This window comes from Anthonomus grandis, chromosome 7 (assembly GCF_022605725.1).
Source record: "Anthonomus grandis grandis chromosome 7, icAntGran1.3, whole genome shotgun sequence".
NCBI classification, from domain to species: Eukaryota; Metazoa; Arthropoda; class Insecta; order Coleoptera; family Curculionidae; genus Anthonomus; species Anthonomus grandis.
The window spans coordinates 32,727,222-32,745,612 of record NC_065552.1 but is presented as its reverse complement, the minus strand read 5'-3'; the positions used below and the strand labels follow the sequence as shown (position 1 = coordinate 32,745,612).

At 32.1% G+C, this 18,391-nt stretch overlaps 1 protein-coding gene across 1 annotated transcript in view; it reads right to left on the bottom strand.

The window, feature by feature from the left end:
- Positions 1 to 914: 914 nt before the first annotated feature.
- LOC126738601 (116 kDa U5 small nuclear ribonucleoprotein component) overlaps positions 915 to 18,391 on the bottom strand; it is a 43,085-nt gene continuing 25,608 nt past the window's right edge. The window contains exons 12-16 of the mRNA XM_050444008.1: positions 17,383 to 17,640; positions 13,434 to 13,622; positions 13,227 to 13,377; positions 9,510 to 9,663; positions 915 to 1,200 (exon numbers count right to left, since the gene is read on the bottom strand). Coding sequence (XP_050299965.1) covers positions 994 to 1,200; positions 9,510 to 9,663; positions 13,227 to 13,377; positions 13,434 to 13,622; positions 17,383 to 17,640 — 959 coding nt within the window. The 3' untranslated portion in view covers positions 915 to 993. The remainder of the gene's footprint in view (positions 1,201 to 9,509; positions 9,664 to 13,226; positions 13,378 to 13,433; positions 13,623 to 17,382; positions 17,641 to 18,391) is intronic.

Below are 18,391 nucleotides of genomic sequence, written 5' to 3'. Positions count from 1 at the left end.
ACTTAAAGTTGTATTTTTAACAAGAAAAGAATAGAATGACAACAGCCGCGGACCAGCCGGAGATCTTATTTAGTAGACAGATGGATCCAAGACTGACAAGAGAACTGGAGAGGGAAGCTGGAATTTTTGGAGAAAAACCTGAGCATGAAACGATTGTTAGACATGCCACAGTTTTTCAGACCGAAATATTTGCGATGCTACGAATGTGCTAGGGACACTCTAATAAGCAGATCCTAATAACAGCAGATAGCCAAGCCACCCTGAGGGCCTTATCAAACCCTCCCTGGTTTGGGAATGCCTCAGAACTGAAAACCATAGGAGACCGCAACTCAGTTAGGCTTATATGGGTTCTGGGACATACAGGTATTCCAGGAAATTAACAAGCCGATGAACTAGTAAGAAAAGGATCTACGGCACCTTACAACGGACCGGAACCTACACTGGAAGTGTCAAGAAGATCATCCGCGGGAAGATCAGAGACTGGCTGAAAAGAAAACATCAAGCAAAAGAGATAAAACATGTTGATGAACTTTAAAATAGACGAAAAAATTAATAGAGATCTTCTTCCGTTTGGGAAGAACACTGATAGGTATCAGAACGTGACACATTAAGGACACCTGAACAGAATTGAAGTGTATAATGGAGACCTTAATTGCTGATTGTGCAAAAAGAAACCAGAAATACCCAGACTATGACATGTCATTTGCATTTGCGAGGCCCCTGGTTCAGCAAGAGGCAACAAATATCTGAGAGACATACTGGACCTAGAAGCACTAGGCACCACAGTAGCAAAAGACCTGTACCGGGTAGTACAGGGCAGCGAGGTGCTAGGCTGGGTAGTATTACATAGATGCAATATCGGGCTAACGCTAAGCACAACGAACTGCAAAAGAGAAAAAATTAAACAAATTGACTATAGTTGGCGGTTTAAAAGTTATTTTTATTCGTTCTTATTCTTAAAAAATCTAACCTAAACTTAAAAATGCTTTATTTTTAAAGTAGAGGATAATTTAACATGACATCTTGCCGGGCCAACTCGAGCAACATAGGATCATCGAAGAATTTGTTTATGGATACATCCTGGCTTAGACCTTTTCTTCTTCTGGTTTTGATCATGAATTCTCTGGCCAGATGTGTGGCTGGTTGAGGCTCCAGAGGTCGTATGACGATGGATTTATCCAGAGGGTCACCAGGGACGATCTGGGAATTAAAAACAATACGTAAATAGCTTATTATTACTTTATCATTTTTATTAATTATGACAATTTGAAAATTAGCTAATAGTTTAGAGTAAAGTAATAGTTTTACATAATAAGAAGATGGTTTTAAACAATTTTTACAAATTTGGAAAAACAGTTTCTAGTTGTCAAAACTCATAAAACCGTTTTTTGTTTTCCTCCAAACTATTGAAATTATGAGAAAAGTATAGATACAAAAACTATAGATTTTTTTATTACCTATAATTTTCTTAAAAAGCATTTTTTCCCAGGCAATTATTTTCTGCAAAAAACCGTTTTTCATTAACCCTAGCCTTATCCCCCCACACACCTCACACAACTTACCAATAAGAAATTGTTTTTCAAAATAATACGCATGAATAACAGCTAGTGTCGTCGTTGATATCCAATCTAATAACACAGTTTGTTTATACTTTGTGATATAATTATATATTTTTTTAATAAATTTAATAAATTTTTAATACAAAAACATTGCGATTAGATTGGATATTATGGACGAAAAACGTTGATTTTCCAAGAGAATTTCTTACTGGGCAAATGTTTGGGGTGGTTGTGGTGTGGGGTGGGTAGGTGATTGGTAGATCGGATATTATGGACGAAAAAACGTGATTTTTCAGAAGAATTTCATCAAATATTTGATGTGTAGTAATCGAGTTTAAAAACTAGATCTGTAAATCCCGTGTCGATTTTGTTAAACGCCGAAATGTCCTCCCTTTTGTTAACAGAATCGTATATGATATACGGATATTCTACAGTTGAATAAATACACCTTGACCATATACGGTTGATAAATATACCAAAACCAAAAATTTACTAAAAAATCGTTGAATAATAAAAATATATATTTAAGTAATTAAAATATATATTTAACGATAATAATGTATCATATGTTGCTTGCATGCTTATATTTAAAAAAAAAAAAGATTCTTTTCTAAAACGTCATAATTTATATACAAGTTCGCCTAAATAATACCGTCTAAATCCGACTTCAAAGCATAAGCCCTTAATGCACTCAATTGGTCAACTTCCTCACATATCCAAGCCTTGGGATGGTAACAAGCTACATCATGCCATTTCAGATTATCTTCATAATAAAAGCCATCCAATGCGGCAATACAGTACTCATGATTTCCGAGTTCAATGAACTCTCTGTCATCCGGCTGAGGTATACCAAGTCCTCCAGTTTCGGACCATTCGCTTTGTTCGCGCTTGTTTGTCGGATGTAGTCTTTCTCTAGTGGAGGCCCAGAACCATGTGGTATCTCCTAAAATATGTAAAAGTTAAATGCATGTATTTATTTAAAATTATATATGTGTTACCCGATAAACCCGATTGCAGGATAAACTAGTTTGTTTAATGCTAAACCAAACTAGCCTGTTTTAAAATCAAGTTCATGTCTTAAGGAAAAAAACTTTTTCGTGCTATGCTAATTATAAAAACAAAATTTAGTTGATTTTACGATATTCAATCATAGTTTATTAATTATTACCCCTACAGATGAAAGTGAAATACAGTGTTGCTGTACCATACTTCGTCCTATTGTGAACGATCTCAATCTTTGAAGGAACGTTTAAATTGGAGAGTATTTAATTTCAATCTGAGGTGTATGTTGTGCAATAAATTTGAATAAAATACAAATACCCCACAGCTGTGTTTTAAAATTCTTATACAGAGATGGGATTTAAAATTAATATTATAGTTTAACCTTCTCGTCTCATTTTTCTATCCCCTTTCTTTTTTAGGTATATGTTCCTGTTTATTTTTTTGCCTACGGTTTTTAATTCTAAGGCATCAAGAGAATTTGGGGGAACTTCTTGAAAGTCACCTCTAAAGGTCTAAATATAATGGCGTATTGGTCACTCACTACTACTGATTAATAAACGTTTTATTATTATTATTATTTAGGATAATTTGTAGATTTGCATTTATTAATTAATTTGCTGAAATAAAGATTTTTATAAAAAAAACTTCTATTTGCGTTTAAAAGTTTTCCCTCCAGTGCAGTGGAGGAAAATGGTTGAGTCAGCCAAGACCCACCGTGGGTTGTAAGAGCTACAGAGAAAGAGAGTGGAGAACCCTTGGGTAAAACAAGGATGGAAATAGTGGAAATCTAGGAAGGCAGGCGATGAAATTTAAAAATTACAGCCTCTTTGACCCATTGATTGCAAATTTATACGAGAAACACATTTTATCAGGAATTGGAACCAAGGCCCCCTGAGACTGAAATTTGAGTTCCACTGGCAAAAATTTCAATACTATTCTAGATAATTCTTATTCTGATGTTAACAGAGCCATGACAAATCCATGGAAGCTCCTCCTCGATCAGGTCAGTGACACATGAACAAAATTTGAATAAAAAATAACTGGAAATGTATAAAAAATTATTTCCAATTCCCGGAAGAGGTAAAAGTAACGTCAATTATCTAGAGATCAAACAGTACTCCAAAATACTGAAAAGCCAAAAAATTATTTCTAATTCCTGGAAAATGTAAATAATTATGTGAATGCCTGGAAGACAAATCAAATTACTTGAAATTTTTAAAAGATGTTCAGATAGGTAATTAAGTGCCTCGAGCATAAAAACATCTGCTCAAAACTATTAAAATTTATGGAATACATAAATTTGAGAATAAATATTTCAAGGTAATTGGTGCAGATGACCTGTTGAAACCGAAACTTGAAGTATTTTTTGGAATATCATATCTTGCTGCAAAAGCAATGTTTAAAATTTGAGCTCTTAACGACTAACATTAACTATTTTCTCTTCTCGTCAGTTACCACAACAAATGTCTAGCCTACCCTCGATTCTTAATTACCCAATACACATCAAGGAAAAAATAAAATATGCAAAAAAAGTACCTACCTAAAAATATCTGCGCATCCATACGCAGATCCTCTCTTTCCTCGCACCCGGGAAAGTAACACTTCAACCCCGAAGTCCAAATTTCCTTCACAAAATCTTTCCTCATCTGTTTCTCTATCCACTTGTGTTCTACAAAAGTTTCTATTGAAACGGTATCCATACAAGCCTTTGCCCGACACCATTTTCTGGCCTGTTTCCAGGTCAATGTCATGTTTCGTGTGGCAGGATCTCGCCAACTGAAGAAATACCCCTTTCCATCGTAAAATCTATCATGAATAGGCCAATCTATACATTGACTCGGATGCGGAGCAGCGAGTTCCTCAAATGGATCGTCCGAGTCCAAGGAAATACACATATTCACCAAATATGTTAAGATTATTGGTAGTAAATAATATTTTGTTAATTTCATTTTTATGCTTTGGGTATTTGTCAGGTTGTAGAACAATGAAACCTTGATTAAAAACCTCCTTTAAAACTACAATTTAAAAAAAGAGGTAACTTTAAATTTTTGTTTTTGCACATACATAAAATTAATAACAAGTTTTCCATTAAAAAAAACTAAAATATAATCAAAGGGTTTTATGATATTTAAGATCCTACACATTTTAAGTAATAATTTACTTCACTAAAGAAAATATTTTAAAAGAGTTCGCAGCTATTACTTTAAGTACTTTCTTTATAGATTTGCAAGGTAATCCGGTGGCTTATAATATATTGTATAGTAAACATTAAATAAGGTCCATCGTTCAATTTTTATACATTCTAGAATGTAAAATGTGTAGGGTGTTAAATGTCACAGCAGCCCTTTAAAACCATAGCTACCAGAAACTACATATATGAAGACATCACACTCACCTATGGAATCGAATACAGTTTTAGGTATCCCATAAAATACCTAAATTATGTACTTGCTTAAAAAAATTAAAATTTATAACAAAGACGATCACGAAAACTTAACAATTTACCAAACTATGAAATAAACTGAAACCTTGGATGCTAAAGAGCGTAAATAGTTAATAAAATGTTGGAATTCGACGTAGAAGTAAAAAATTGTATACAAATTTGTTTTAATGTACCGAGTGGCCCATCAAAAACGTGCCGCAAGGCATTACAGGACGGGAAAGATTTTTTCGGTAAAATCCAAGAATGCGTCAACACTACTAAGAAATTATTTCAAATGGGGTTTAACTAATGCGTTAAAAGTCCTTTTAATCTCATCCATCTATACATTTTGCTTATGTTTATAAAAGTTTATTTATTTTCTTGGAAAATATGGAATTTTGAAATGAAACCTGCCCTACGTTTAACTAAAAATCGATGTAAAACAATCGGATATAGAGAAATTAAGGCAAAACTGCATTAACTATATACAGAGTGGCCCATCGAAAACAGTCCAGCAAGGTTTGGGCCCTTTTTTTAAAAAAATTTTAAAAATGCTTGCACCCATCGATTTTTGATTTTAGGGGGATCATTTTTTTAATACTTTCAACCTCTTCGCGGAGGCTGCAACTACCCTCAAAATCTTAAATAGGGGTGGGGGTCAAGTGATAGCTTATTTTAAATGTCTTTTTATTCTAGTTACAACTGCCAAGTTTGAAATTGCTAACTTGAGTTTTCGCAGAAAGTACTGTTTAGGATTATTGTTATAGTTTGTAAGGATTGAAATAAAGAAAGGATGATTTAAAAAAAAAACAATCATTTTTTAAAATAACTATCAAGTTTATGTAAAGTAGTTTATTAATGTAGGTTAATTAATCTTTTTTATTGAAAAAAACTTGGTTTACTTACCTTTAAATACACAAAAAACTAATCAAACGACACAAGTTTTTCACTATTCGGCAAGATATTCAAATATCAACTAACGATTTAGGGTCTAGATTGGAGTGTATATAATTTTTTTTTTTTTTTAATATTTTATTAAAGAATTTTATTAAGATATTGTATCTTTGATCTTCAATCTAGTTTATGTAGATTCTAAATACAGAGAGACCCACCGAAAAGCTCGCATCCCTATCTGTGACACTCCTGGTATATTTTGAGGAAAAACGCTCGGATATGTCAATTTTAATTTCTAGGGCGACCGTCTTTTCATCTAAACCCGTACAATATGGTGATTCAAAAATAGTATATTACGTTACACTTTAGATTTTTAAATAGAATCCCTCCCATTTTTTAAAATTTTTATTGAACTATTTGATCTCATAATCAAAATCTAGAAATGTGATAGTAAGGGATTATATCCTAAAAAAAGTAATCAATATATTTCCCATAATAACAAGACTTTAAGGATTAAACAACTCTCCAAATATTAAAAAAAAACGAAAAACAACTTAATAAATAAGTAAAAATTAATTTGCTACAACGAGGTAGGTCAATACGGTAATGTGCTGAAAGTTGTGTCCATTTACCTCCATGTAATAACACAAATTTTATTCGAATCTAGTCCTCACCTCTTTTTCTGTTATTTGTCTACATTCAACTGTAATCTGCTCCTGATTATCGTAAATCAAATCTGGGTTCGTACTAAAAACTTTACTTTGTAAATGCTCCCCAAGAAAGTAAACTAAAGTCCGGAGATCTCGCTGGCCACTTAATCGGGCTCGTCTGTCACTAATTTCGCAAATGGGTCTCTAAAAACTGTCATACTGCAGTCACATAGTGCAGTGGTGCATTTCTTGTCGGAAATGAATGTAATTTTCATTAAAATTAACGTCACTTTTTATTATTTAACTCGTGGCTCTATTTTCTAACACGTCCAAGTACGTGTGTGAACTTGGCGTGCCCATCAAGTTTAAATAAAGGTCCTACAATATGATTTCCGAAACTGCTGGCCCACACTTATTTCTTCAGATTATTGCGAGCGTATCTCTCGAAATAAATGTGGATTCGAGTCACTCCGTGTCATCAGTTGGTCCATTTAGAACAGCATGTAAATTTAACGTACACTCATTCAAAAAACAAATAATAAATAAAAGATTTGCTTTGTTGATTATATATTATAACATATAAGTTCGCAAAACTCCAACCTTTTATCAAAATCGTCTGCATGACGCCTCATGGAGTTTCTCAAGTTTTATTTTGTACGTGTGAAATTTATTGCCTTTCAAACAGTGCAAATCCTAAAGAAATAGCTAGTGCGCGAGTGCTTTGGGTGTTGTCAAGTACCACGTATCCCAAAACTGCTATTTCTGCTAATTTATGACGATTACAGCGTATATTAGAAGCAGATTTAACAGATCCAGTTTCTTCAATTTGTCTTATCTTAGCCACATCCGCATCGTTAATATTTTTGTCTGAATGTAACACATTAAACAATGGGAAAGTACAGTAATGGCCAAAAGTAGATAGACAAATTTAAAAAATAACCAATACTATTTTTTTTTCGAAGTATTTTTTTTAATTACAAACTAAACCATCTACAATATGAGTATTTTGTAAAATACCCATTATTAGCTATTATAGCCTGAAATATTCTACGTGGCATTGATTCAATAAGATTGTCTATGAGTCTAAAACCAATATTTTTCTATTTCTTTTGCAACCATTCGAATAATTCACCTTTATTGTGTATTTATGAATAGTTTGTATCCCTAATATCACGATCTATAATTTCCCATAAATTTTCGATAGAATTAAAATTTGGTGACTGGGATGGCCATTTTAAAACTGGTATTTTTTCTTCTTCAAAAAATTGCTTTATAATTTTGGAGGAATGCTTCGGGTCATTATCTTGCTGGAATTGGAATTCCAATGGTAAATTGTCTTCGACATAGGGCAACATAACATCTGTGAGCATATCCCTGTCCATTATGCCCTCTATGCGATGTAATGGGCCCATTCCATAACCTGAGAAGCAACACTGATCCACCTTCATGCTTAACTGTGGGTTTTGTGTACTTGGGATTCAAATGCTGGCCAGAAGGACGTCTAACATATTAAATTCCATCGGAATTAAACAAATTAATCTTCGATTCGTCGCTCCAGCAAACACGTTTCCATTCATGCTTTGTCCAGTGTATATGCTGACTGGCAAATTCCAATCGGGCTAAGCGATTCTTTTTTAAAATCAATGGTTTTTTTGCTGGCCTACGTGCAAACAGATTCTCTTCTACCAACCTTCGTCTTACAGTCCTTGAGGACACATTACAAATCCCTAGAGCCTGTAATTCTATCTGAATTTGAGTCATGAAAGGGTTATTCTGGCTAATTTGTTTTAATTTGCGTACAGCTCTAATGTCCATTTTTTTTGGTCCATCAGATTTATTTTTTGGCTCTAATGATCCTGTTCTTTCATATCTTTTGATAATTGCCCAAACAGCTATTCTTTTAACATCAAATCTACGAGCAATATAAATTTGACGATCACTCGCGCGATATGCGTTAATAATGCGCTGCCTTAAATGAAGAGAGATCTAATTCCGCGTGGCATGTTGCACCTTGATTTAAAGAGAAGCAATACTTACTAATTTTATTTTATAAATATCTAGACAAAAAAATAATTTCAAAATTGTTTTTGTCTATCTACTTTTGACCAGCTATATTTATATTATTGCTTTATCTAATAGCAAGCAAAATATTTAACTGAAATTTATTGGTATCTTTTTATAGACCGCCTTACAAATAACAATAATTTAAAATCTAGGGAACCTGTGGGTAAATCTTTAAACAATTATATGAAAATAATACTTTGTCTATCTACTTTTGGCCACTACTGTATATCTTCCAATCCTTCCATTTTGCTAATGCAATTGTGTTATTTCTACCCTTTCTTGAATTCAATAAATTATTGTTCAATATTTATCACAACAAGGAAGGTAAGTTAACCCTTTTTAAATCAAAGACAAAGTTTTTGGATGACATACGATGACGCTGACTCATGCTAAATATTCTTGCCTGGTATCCATGGTTATTATTTTTTGCAATCAATTATTTTATTAACCGAAATATCTTCACGATTGCGCGATACATTTTGTAAAAAGAAAATAGAGGTTCAATTTTTAAGCCTTAAATCTTGAAAGTTGAATCAAATATTTTGTTTTCGAATCACCCTATATTATGCGGCTATAGATCCATCCGTTCCCTAAAAATCAAAATTGACGTGTCCGAGCGTTTTTTCTAAAAGATACTAGCAGAGTCGAGATTTTTGCGTTAGCCCTCCCTGTATCATCACATTTTAAATGTAAGTAGTATTCAAAAGTATTTCTTCTTTAAAATAAAGAAGAATATGTTTCTGAATGAATCCTAATAATGATAATGTTTGCCGAATCTTAATATTCGGCAAATATTAATCTGTATCAAACTATTGGATTTTAGCCGATCTGATACACACGAACGCGTTCGCAATAAAAAGTGTAAGAATTCTTGTAGATTTTAAAGGTCATTAATGATTACTATTAACACTTTCTTACCTGCCAATGATGAAATACTGATAGACAAAAGGCTTGTCCCTGAGTGTGCGTTCGCAAATCAGTTTCAAAGCCGAAACTGTCAATTGCTGGAATGAAGGCTTTGATAGTATACAAAGGCGAACCGGGTACTGGGGCATCTTGAGTTACGTGACCGCTGGAGGAAAGAAAGTATTATAAGAGAAAGTAATGTTTTAACGTTCACATAAACTACAGCATATTCGGATTTCGGTTATACCACTTTGAAAAATATAATACCGATTCCACACTACCTTACTTACAATAAAGATTTTTTTTTATTTAGTTATTTTACTGGCAATAATCAATTCAATTCCAATAATGTACAACTAGCGTTTAATCATGTACTGTGTAAATGCACATCAATATTTTTTTCTAATTAAATGGAAAACATCTGAAACTGAAAACGAGTGCATTTAATATTGTTTATCTTTAATATACACATGCAATTATTTTCTTTACACAACTATACTTTTAAGTTTTATATTGTTCCATCAATAGAATTTAGGAGCACGAGTAATGAATGTTTGTGTCACAATTTTGTATATATACGCTATGATTTATATTTGCTGTTAATAATAGTAGTACATTTTGAAACATTTTCCGGAAAATTGAAAATCTAACAATATCTTTAACAAAATTATTAAGTTTCTAATAAGTTATTTGGAAACAAGTCCTGACTGTGCAAATCATGCGTCTTAAGATAATAGCTTAGGTTTGAACATAATAACAAATATTTTGTGTAATAATAAAACTGTAAACAGAATGCCAGTATAATATATAATATCTTAAGCAAAATTCAAGTAATGCTTTGCAAAAATGTATTTCTTTAATTGATTACCAAAATAAACGTTTCAATAATTCATTTTAATTGCTGGCATGTTGTTGCCAGAACAACTACCGTTATCATTTCATTTACAGTTAGTCAGTGGAGTGCAGCCAAATATATGACTGTTTACCCTATACTGGTTGAAAAATACATAAACTTATACATAAACTGATACAGTGACAAACAAAACTATGGAAACATGTTACCTATTTTTGTTTAAATTTATTTAGGCATTAGATAGTAGTTTTTGTTTCGATTAATAGTATGTATTATTTATAAAAATAGAACATAGTTGTAACATATCAAAACTCTGCAAATAAAATTGACATAATTAAGAATATCGGATATCAAGTGTGCAACCTGCACTTAAACCCAAATAAGGAAAATAAATGTCAAAAAGCCAGAAGATTTATGGGTAATTTTGCAGTGGGAGTATAATACATTTTTTAAATTAGTGTACAAAGTAAAATGATTCGAAAGCGAGAGTAATGCAGTCATTCTTTCTTTTCTACAGATGCAGTTCACTAATTACTATTCTAATTCGTCTGTTTTAAATCATTTCTAATTAAATATAAATGTATAAGAGTATACATTAATTTTTAATACATACGATATTTTATGTCTCGTCGTATAACACACAATGGTAAAATTTAGTATTTGGTTGAGCACGTAAGTTACGAAGAAGTTTACTTATATCATTGGTCAGATGTTGATCAATATGAATACCTAAATATTTCACAGTACTTGTCTCTGGAATATTTATTCTAAAGGACCTAATTCTGGCAAATTTTCTTCGTATGAAGTGAAATTAACGTATTTTGTTTTTATCAACATTAAGTGATAATTTGTTTGCGTCAAACCATTTTGCTATTTTCAAAAAGTTCCCTTCTGCTTCAGTTTTAGATCGTTTCAAGTTTTTTCTGTATAGAGAATTACAGTAGCATCTCCGTGATAGCAATCCAACTTATGATTTTTTCCTATGATGGATAAATGTAAAAGACTTCTTAAATATTATGAAAAGTGGTCCCAACACTCACTCCCATTTATTTTTACTGTTTGCGATCTATTTAAAAGGAAACTTTCAATCGCTTTTTTAGCAATACCACGAATGCCATATTTCCAGTTTCTTTAACAAAATTTTGTGATCTACAGTGTTAAATGCTTTTAACAAATCTACAAAAATACAAAGCGTTGGTTGATTTTCGTCAAGGGAATCATACCAGCTTGAAGTTAGTTTTAACATGGCATCTTCTGTAGATTTTTTTTATACGAAATGTATATTGGCTCTCAGAAAACACATGATATTTTGTTAAAAACTTTACAATCCTTGTTTTAATTATTTTTTTCAATAATTTTTGATATGCGTGACACCGGTCTGTCATTATTAATATCGTCTTCAGATCCATTTTTATGCAGCAGTATAGCTATTCCTGTTTTAAGCGCTTCTGGGAATATGCCACTACTAAAACAAAACTTATCTCTTGTCTATAATATGACAATTAGTCTGGATTGAAAGGAAATAATATGCGTTGGACTTTTAGATTTTAGTAAAGCTTTTGATTTTATTAGTCATAAAATGCTTTTAACCCATTTAACATATTTTAAATTATCTAAGGATCCAACAAGTTTTCTTTAATCATATCTTAAAAACCAAGCACACTGTGTTTGTTTGAAAACAGAATTTGACAACAGCATAAAATATAACTTTTTATCTATGAATGCAAGAGTATCGCAGGGATCCATATTGGAGTAAATAATATATTATGTATATAAAACAATATGTATAACAATAAAAATGTTTTTTTTAACAATAATAATGTTTTTTGAAAAAGCCTTCTCATATCAAACTTACGTTACACAAAAACTTGGAATAGTACCAGTAAATGCGTTTAAAAAAATAAACTACTTAAAAAAATATTTGACACCGAAAATTAAACATTATCTATGCAATTCTCTGATTTTATCAATGTTCGATTATGGAGATATAGTTTGTCACAGTTCTCCTACATGCACGTTTTCATTTGATATAGCTTTTATAAATCACATTACTTCACATTTGAATAATAATTCGATTTTATCAATGTTTAATAAACGTAAATATCATATTTTTTTTGTTTATACATAGAGTAATAAAAAGCGGAGATCCACCATATCGGAAGGCATTTTTTAATATTTCTGACCATACTCACTTTACTAGAAACAAAGATGATTTTAATATTCGATTAAATAAATCAGCCAATTTCCAAAGATCTTTTAGCTATTTGCAATACAAACGTGGAATAGCCTTTCAGATGATGGCTCCATTAAACCGCGTCTTTTGAAGGAGCAAAAGAGATATTTTAAATTTGTTTGTTTTGAGCATGTTTATGTATTTCTATTGCATATGCTTTAATAGTTTGAAAAAGCCACTTATAATTTAAATGATTATATAATACATCCTTTATTTTTGTTGTTGTCAATGTTCGCCTCTCTTATGCATATCTTACGTTTTCTCTAACAATTGAAATTTACATTTCATTAGTGTGTTCCTACTTGATTCTCGGTATTTTTCTTGCTCCACTCTATGCCTCTTGTGGATAAGTTATATAGTGGCAAGATGGTCCTTATTTATCATCTTTTTTCCATTATTATTGTGTTGCAACTCTAACGCTGCATTTTAATGCAAATAAAAAAGTTTTGGATTTGAATTAATATTAAAATAAGTTTGTGCATGATATTTAGGAATACTTTATATAGATTTGAGTTAAAAGGTTAATTTTGCAAAAAAATGATAGGGAACAGAAGCAGTAAAGATTAGCCAGTTTTTTAAAGTTGTATTAATTTAACACAATTTCTTATTAATCATATACGATATTTAAAGAAACTACACTTACCGCCGTTTGGCCAAAACAGTATATACAGCGGACACACAATCAGCGGGCGCTTGTACTTCAACAAAGAAATATGGCTCCATCAACCTGGGAGTAGCCATCAAGAAAGCGGAGTATACGACTCTTCTAGCAGTAGGAATTATTTGACCACCACCTTAATTAGAAATTAATTTGATTTCAAAGTTAAAAAAGTTTTTCTTTTAATGTTACCTCTGTGCAATGGTTCATTGGCGATTACAGCATCAAGTATCTTAAATTTACTATTTCTGATTGGTTCTTCGCATAAAGGCCCTTCTCTTGTTCCCCACTGAAAACCTTGGACTATTGAATCTTTGACGGAGCTGAGCAGCCCTTTGTCTACTTCTGATGGCAGGGTGTCGTCCACCAATATATTTGGACCTATTAAAAATTAAATGAAGTATTTATTTTTGCAAAAAGTTTTTAACCCAGTGGCGGTTCGTGGATTTTTGATTTGGAGGGTACAAGTAAGTAAATGTTAAGCATTCATTTTTTTTTTAATCAAGTGTATCCTCTTAACCCAGATACTCCCACTGGCCTTTTAAATAGACGCTGGAATATCGTTTTTTTTTTCGCGAAGTTAGACCATTCTTACAGAGACGGCGCTACTAACACTGTTTTGTTTATGAATGCGCCAGTTAAGTTTGACATTTGCTTAAATATTTATTGTTGTTTATTTGGTAACGGAGGCAAGTCTTTTTCGCTATTTTTTTTAGTCAATAATGGACAACATCTGGTAAGAAATACTTTATATTTTTTATAGTTTTGTATAAATATCAGTGTAAAACAGTTCATTTTATAATATTTGATATTTGAGAATAGTTTTTGGTTGTAAACAAAAGCTAGGTTATGGTGTAATAAGTACCATTAACCATTAACTTTAAATGAATTATTGGAAGAGGTTGAGAGTATTGATAACGAAATTCCCTCTCCGGATGCGATTGTGATTCTGCCACCAACAAATGCTGATGGCTATGTGGCAGACGCGGACTCTGGCGACGATGACCAGGTCACAATGAACAATCTTCCCGGTAAGTTATCTTTTTTTATATGTACCTGGTACTTGTAATCATTATTTTTTATATCATATTATTTTATATTAGGTAGTTTGCTTAATTCTGAGGCTGAACCTGTTTTCAAAGCAACCAGTCACGCAATCGATGACAGTGAGGATAACTTAGATGATAGTGATGATGATGTGCCTCTATCTAGTTTTATGAAATATAAGAAAAAGTGTAGGAATAATGACTGGGTTCGACAGGACATTACAAATACTTTACCGATCTGGCACGACGAGGTCACTCCAATAAATAATAATCTTTCACCCTTAGATATTTTCAACTTATTTTTTGACGAAACGCTCTGGGATATGTTAGTTGAATACACAAATATCTATGCGGAACAACACAATAGAACTGGTGATGTATCAGCAGACGAAATGAAATGCTTCTTTGGAGTTCTGACTTATAGTGGATATTGTACTGTATCCAGAAGAACCCTATATTGGCAAAACAGCTCTGGCTCTGATGGAGATCATAAAATCGTATCTGAAGCTATTTCAAGGAACCGATTCGATTTTATCATGCAAAATTTACATTGTAGTAACAACCTGGATTTGGATATGGGAAACAAATTCTCAAAGATAAAACATTTTCCTAGAACATCTAAATAAAAAAATTTTGGAGTTTGCCCCACTCAAACAAAACCATAGTATCGACGAATCGATGATACCGTACTTTGGACGACATGAGTCAAAACAGTTTATAAGAGGCAAACAATACGATGGGGCTACAAGTTTTGGATAGGAACAGACAGCAGAGGTTATATCGAATGGTTTAAACCTTATCAAGGCTCAACGACTCCATTGATGAACGGTATAAGATGTAGGTTTAGGGACGAACGTTGTTTTAACTTTTGTTGATAAAATTACGTCGGAAAAAGGTCATTTGCCGTTTCATCTGTTTTTTGATAATTTTTTTACCTCTTGGGATTTGCTTTTAATTTTAAGAGACAGGTGTATTAGAGCAACTGGTACTCTAAGAGAAAATCGAATAGCAGTTCCTATAATAAAATCTAGCAAAGACCTAAAAAAAGAACACAGAGGTAGGTTTGAATATGCTTTAGAGAAAACCGAAAATATTATAGTTTGCCGCTGGAATGACAACAACATTGTTACTATAGCTTCAAATTGTGAGTCTGTATTGCCTTCAAGCAGTGTTTCTCGATTTTCTCGAAAAGAAAAGAAAAAAATAAATGTTCCTCAACCAAAACTAATACAGATTTACAACCAAAACATGGGAGGAGTAGATAGAGCTGATCAAAATATTAGTCTTTATCGTGTAAGTATAAGGGGGAAAAAATGGTATTTTCAATTGATTTGTCATGGGTTGGACATGGCAATTCAAAACGCCTGGCACCTCTACCGTCATTATGGCGGAAAATTAGACCAGTATGCATTTCGAAGAACCATTGCTAAAGGAATTTTGGAAACTTTTAAAAAAACCAATAAAAGAGGGCCTCTACGTTCTAGGATGGATGACAGAGAATTATCGTGTTACGATGGAAGAGACCATCTGATCGAATACCATGACAATCAAATTAAATGTCGTTTTTGCCATAAAAAACTGCCATTTAAGTGTACTAAGTGCAATGTAGGTTTGCATCCCAAATTTTGTTTTATTACATTTCATACTCAGTAAGGTTTGTTTCATTATTTTGTATGTTTATTATTTTCTTAAATAAATAACGTATTTTTTATACATATCCTATATTATTAAAAATCCCCTAATATTCCCACTAACATTTATAAAGGACCGTCCATATCTCTAAAACCGCCAAATTAAAAAAATATATATTAAATTAAAAATTACTTTTTAGATGATAAATAAAGCATTTTCAGTAAAAAAATATAACATTTAAAAAAAATATAGTTTCGGGAGTATCTGGGTTAAAAATTATGACTTTGCACAGAGTAGAATTCTTCTGTTTGAACCCTCCCATTATTAAGCCGGGTGGAAATGAATGTAGAAAGAAAAAGTTTTTAAAGAACAGAAACTACAAAAGCAGATTGTTTATTTATATTTAAAATCTATTCTTCTAGTTTTTTAGGCAGCAAATACTTCAATCACTTTATTATGAAAATCTAAAATATTTTGTACAAGTTTTTTTTCTATTGAAAGCATAGCAAGACTATTAAGTGCCATCGTACTTCTTAACAAAAACACTTAATTCTTTTAGTTCTTTAAAAATCAACATGTCGCAGTATTCTTTTAAAACTAGTCTATTAGATTCAGGCAATTCAATAAGTTGCCGCCGTTTATGCATTTGTTAATTATTTTCATCGTTAGCTTGTTGAAATAATAAATAAATTTTATGATTTCGAATTTCATGTACGTGTTTTCAAAATTTATTACATACTTGTATTCTATTTGCATTTTTCTGACGAATCTTAATTAAGAAATATTTCGACCTGTGGAGTTATATGATGAAGGGCTTCTAAAAGGAATTTAAAATCACCTGAATTTAAATTACGTATGAGATTAATTTGCGATGAAATTATTTTACCTCTCTTGTATATTTTTTTATATGCAAATATTCAGCATACTACCGTTGATTTTATTTGTAAATGGAGCGTAGGACGACCTAACTTTTTAGTTTCAACTTTTTCTTCAAAGGACGGTGGCCTATTTTGTAAATTATATTTAATAGTATTCATTATTAATATAATCTACATTTAACACAAAAAAATAAATCCAACCAAAATGGCGACTCGAGATACGCAATAAAAATAAACTATTTGAACCTCGAAAGGTTGCGACCACTTTGCGACCGCAGCAAATGCATGACGCTGCCCGTCGGCATGGTAACCACAGATCTACTGGTACCATTTTATCTACCATTTTACTCTCAAAATTATCGTTAAAAACAAATACTCAAAATTATTTTTTGATAACTCCTGCTGCTAATTATGTAGGTTTCAAGGGGAGTTTATTAGTTTAACCTGTATTTTTATTTTTAGTGAATTTATTATTTTTATTTTAGTAAAAAAAAGGAGGAGTCGTGCCCCTGTGCCCCCTAGCAGCAGCCACCACTGTTTTAACGTAGCACATTTTAAATATTTTTAAATAGTCTGAATCCTTACCGGTAGTATCAGGTCCAAAGGCCCATATACTTCTCGCCGCCAACAAATCCCAATCGTACTTCGTTTGGAAAAACTCTCCCAGCTTCTTTTTGTTCCAGCCAATTTGGACGCTTTCATTTTCTATATCTTCCGCCAGACCTTTTTCCAGTGGTTCGGCGATCATCGTCAATTTGTTTTTTTTGTTTGGCGTTTCCGCGAAACATTTTAAGCTTGACGTTTCGACAACGGTTTCGCAGAATGCCACCACTGGATCAGCAACTAAAAAAAATATGTTATTATTAATGTAACTTTTTTATTTTATATTAGAGTAACTAGGGAGGCGAGAGGTAAAACTATTCATTTAATTACTAAAAATCCTAATAAACGTCTATTGCATCAAAACAAAAGTAAAAACTCCAAGTCACGGTCTCTGTTTCGTTCACTCTCATTTATTTTTTACTTTGCTTAGAGTTTCCTTTTTTCTTATTTAATTGGTCATAAACTAGGTTGTTGTTTTTTGGTTAGATTGTTCACTTCTGCTATATTCGGTCAGACCAGATCCAATCTACTTAATCATAATCTCACAAAGCGGAATCTTGAATTATTTAAATTTACGGACTCCCAAAAGCAAAATAAATATCTGTGACTATAAAAAAATTAAACCAGCAAAATAAAACCAATTCAGGATGTGTCTGACCTAAAAACTAAAAAAGGGACACTTATTACCGAGTACCTCAATATACAAAGTTTAAGAAATAAAATTGATGATTTCCAATATAGTATAACCTGTGTTAGTCTTAAGTGAAATTTGGCTGAATAAAATGAAATTCTATAGTCTAACATTAAGGGGTTTTAATCAATACATTCCTGTCGAGACTTAAAGAGGTGAAAGTTTTGCAATTTACTTAAAAAATAGTACTACCCTATTTGTGTAAGTCTTCTAAAATAGACAGCAATACGAGAGATACCTTACAACTTAATAGGTGTTAAAATCAATAGTGTCACAGTGGAATTGCGAAAAAATTGTCTT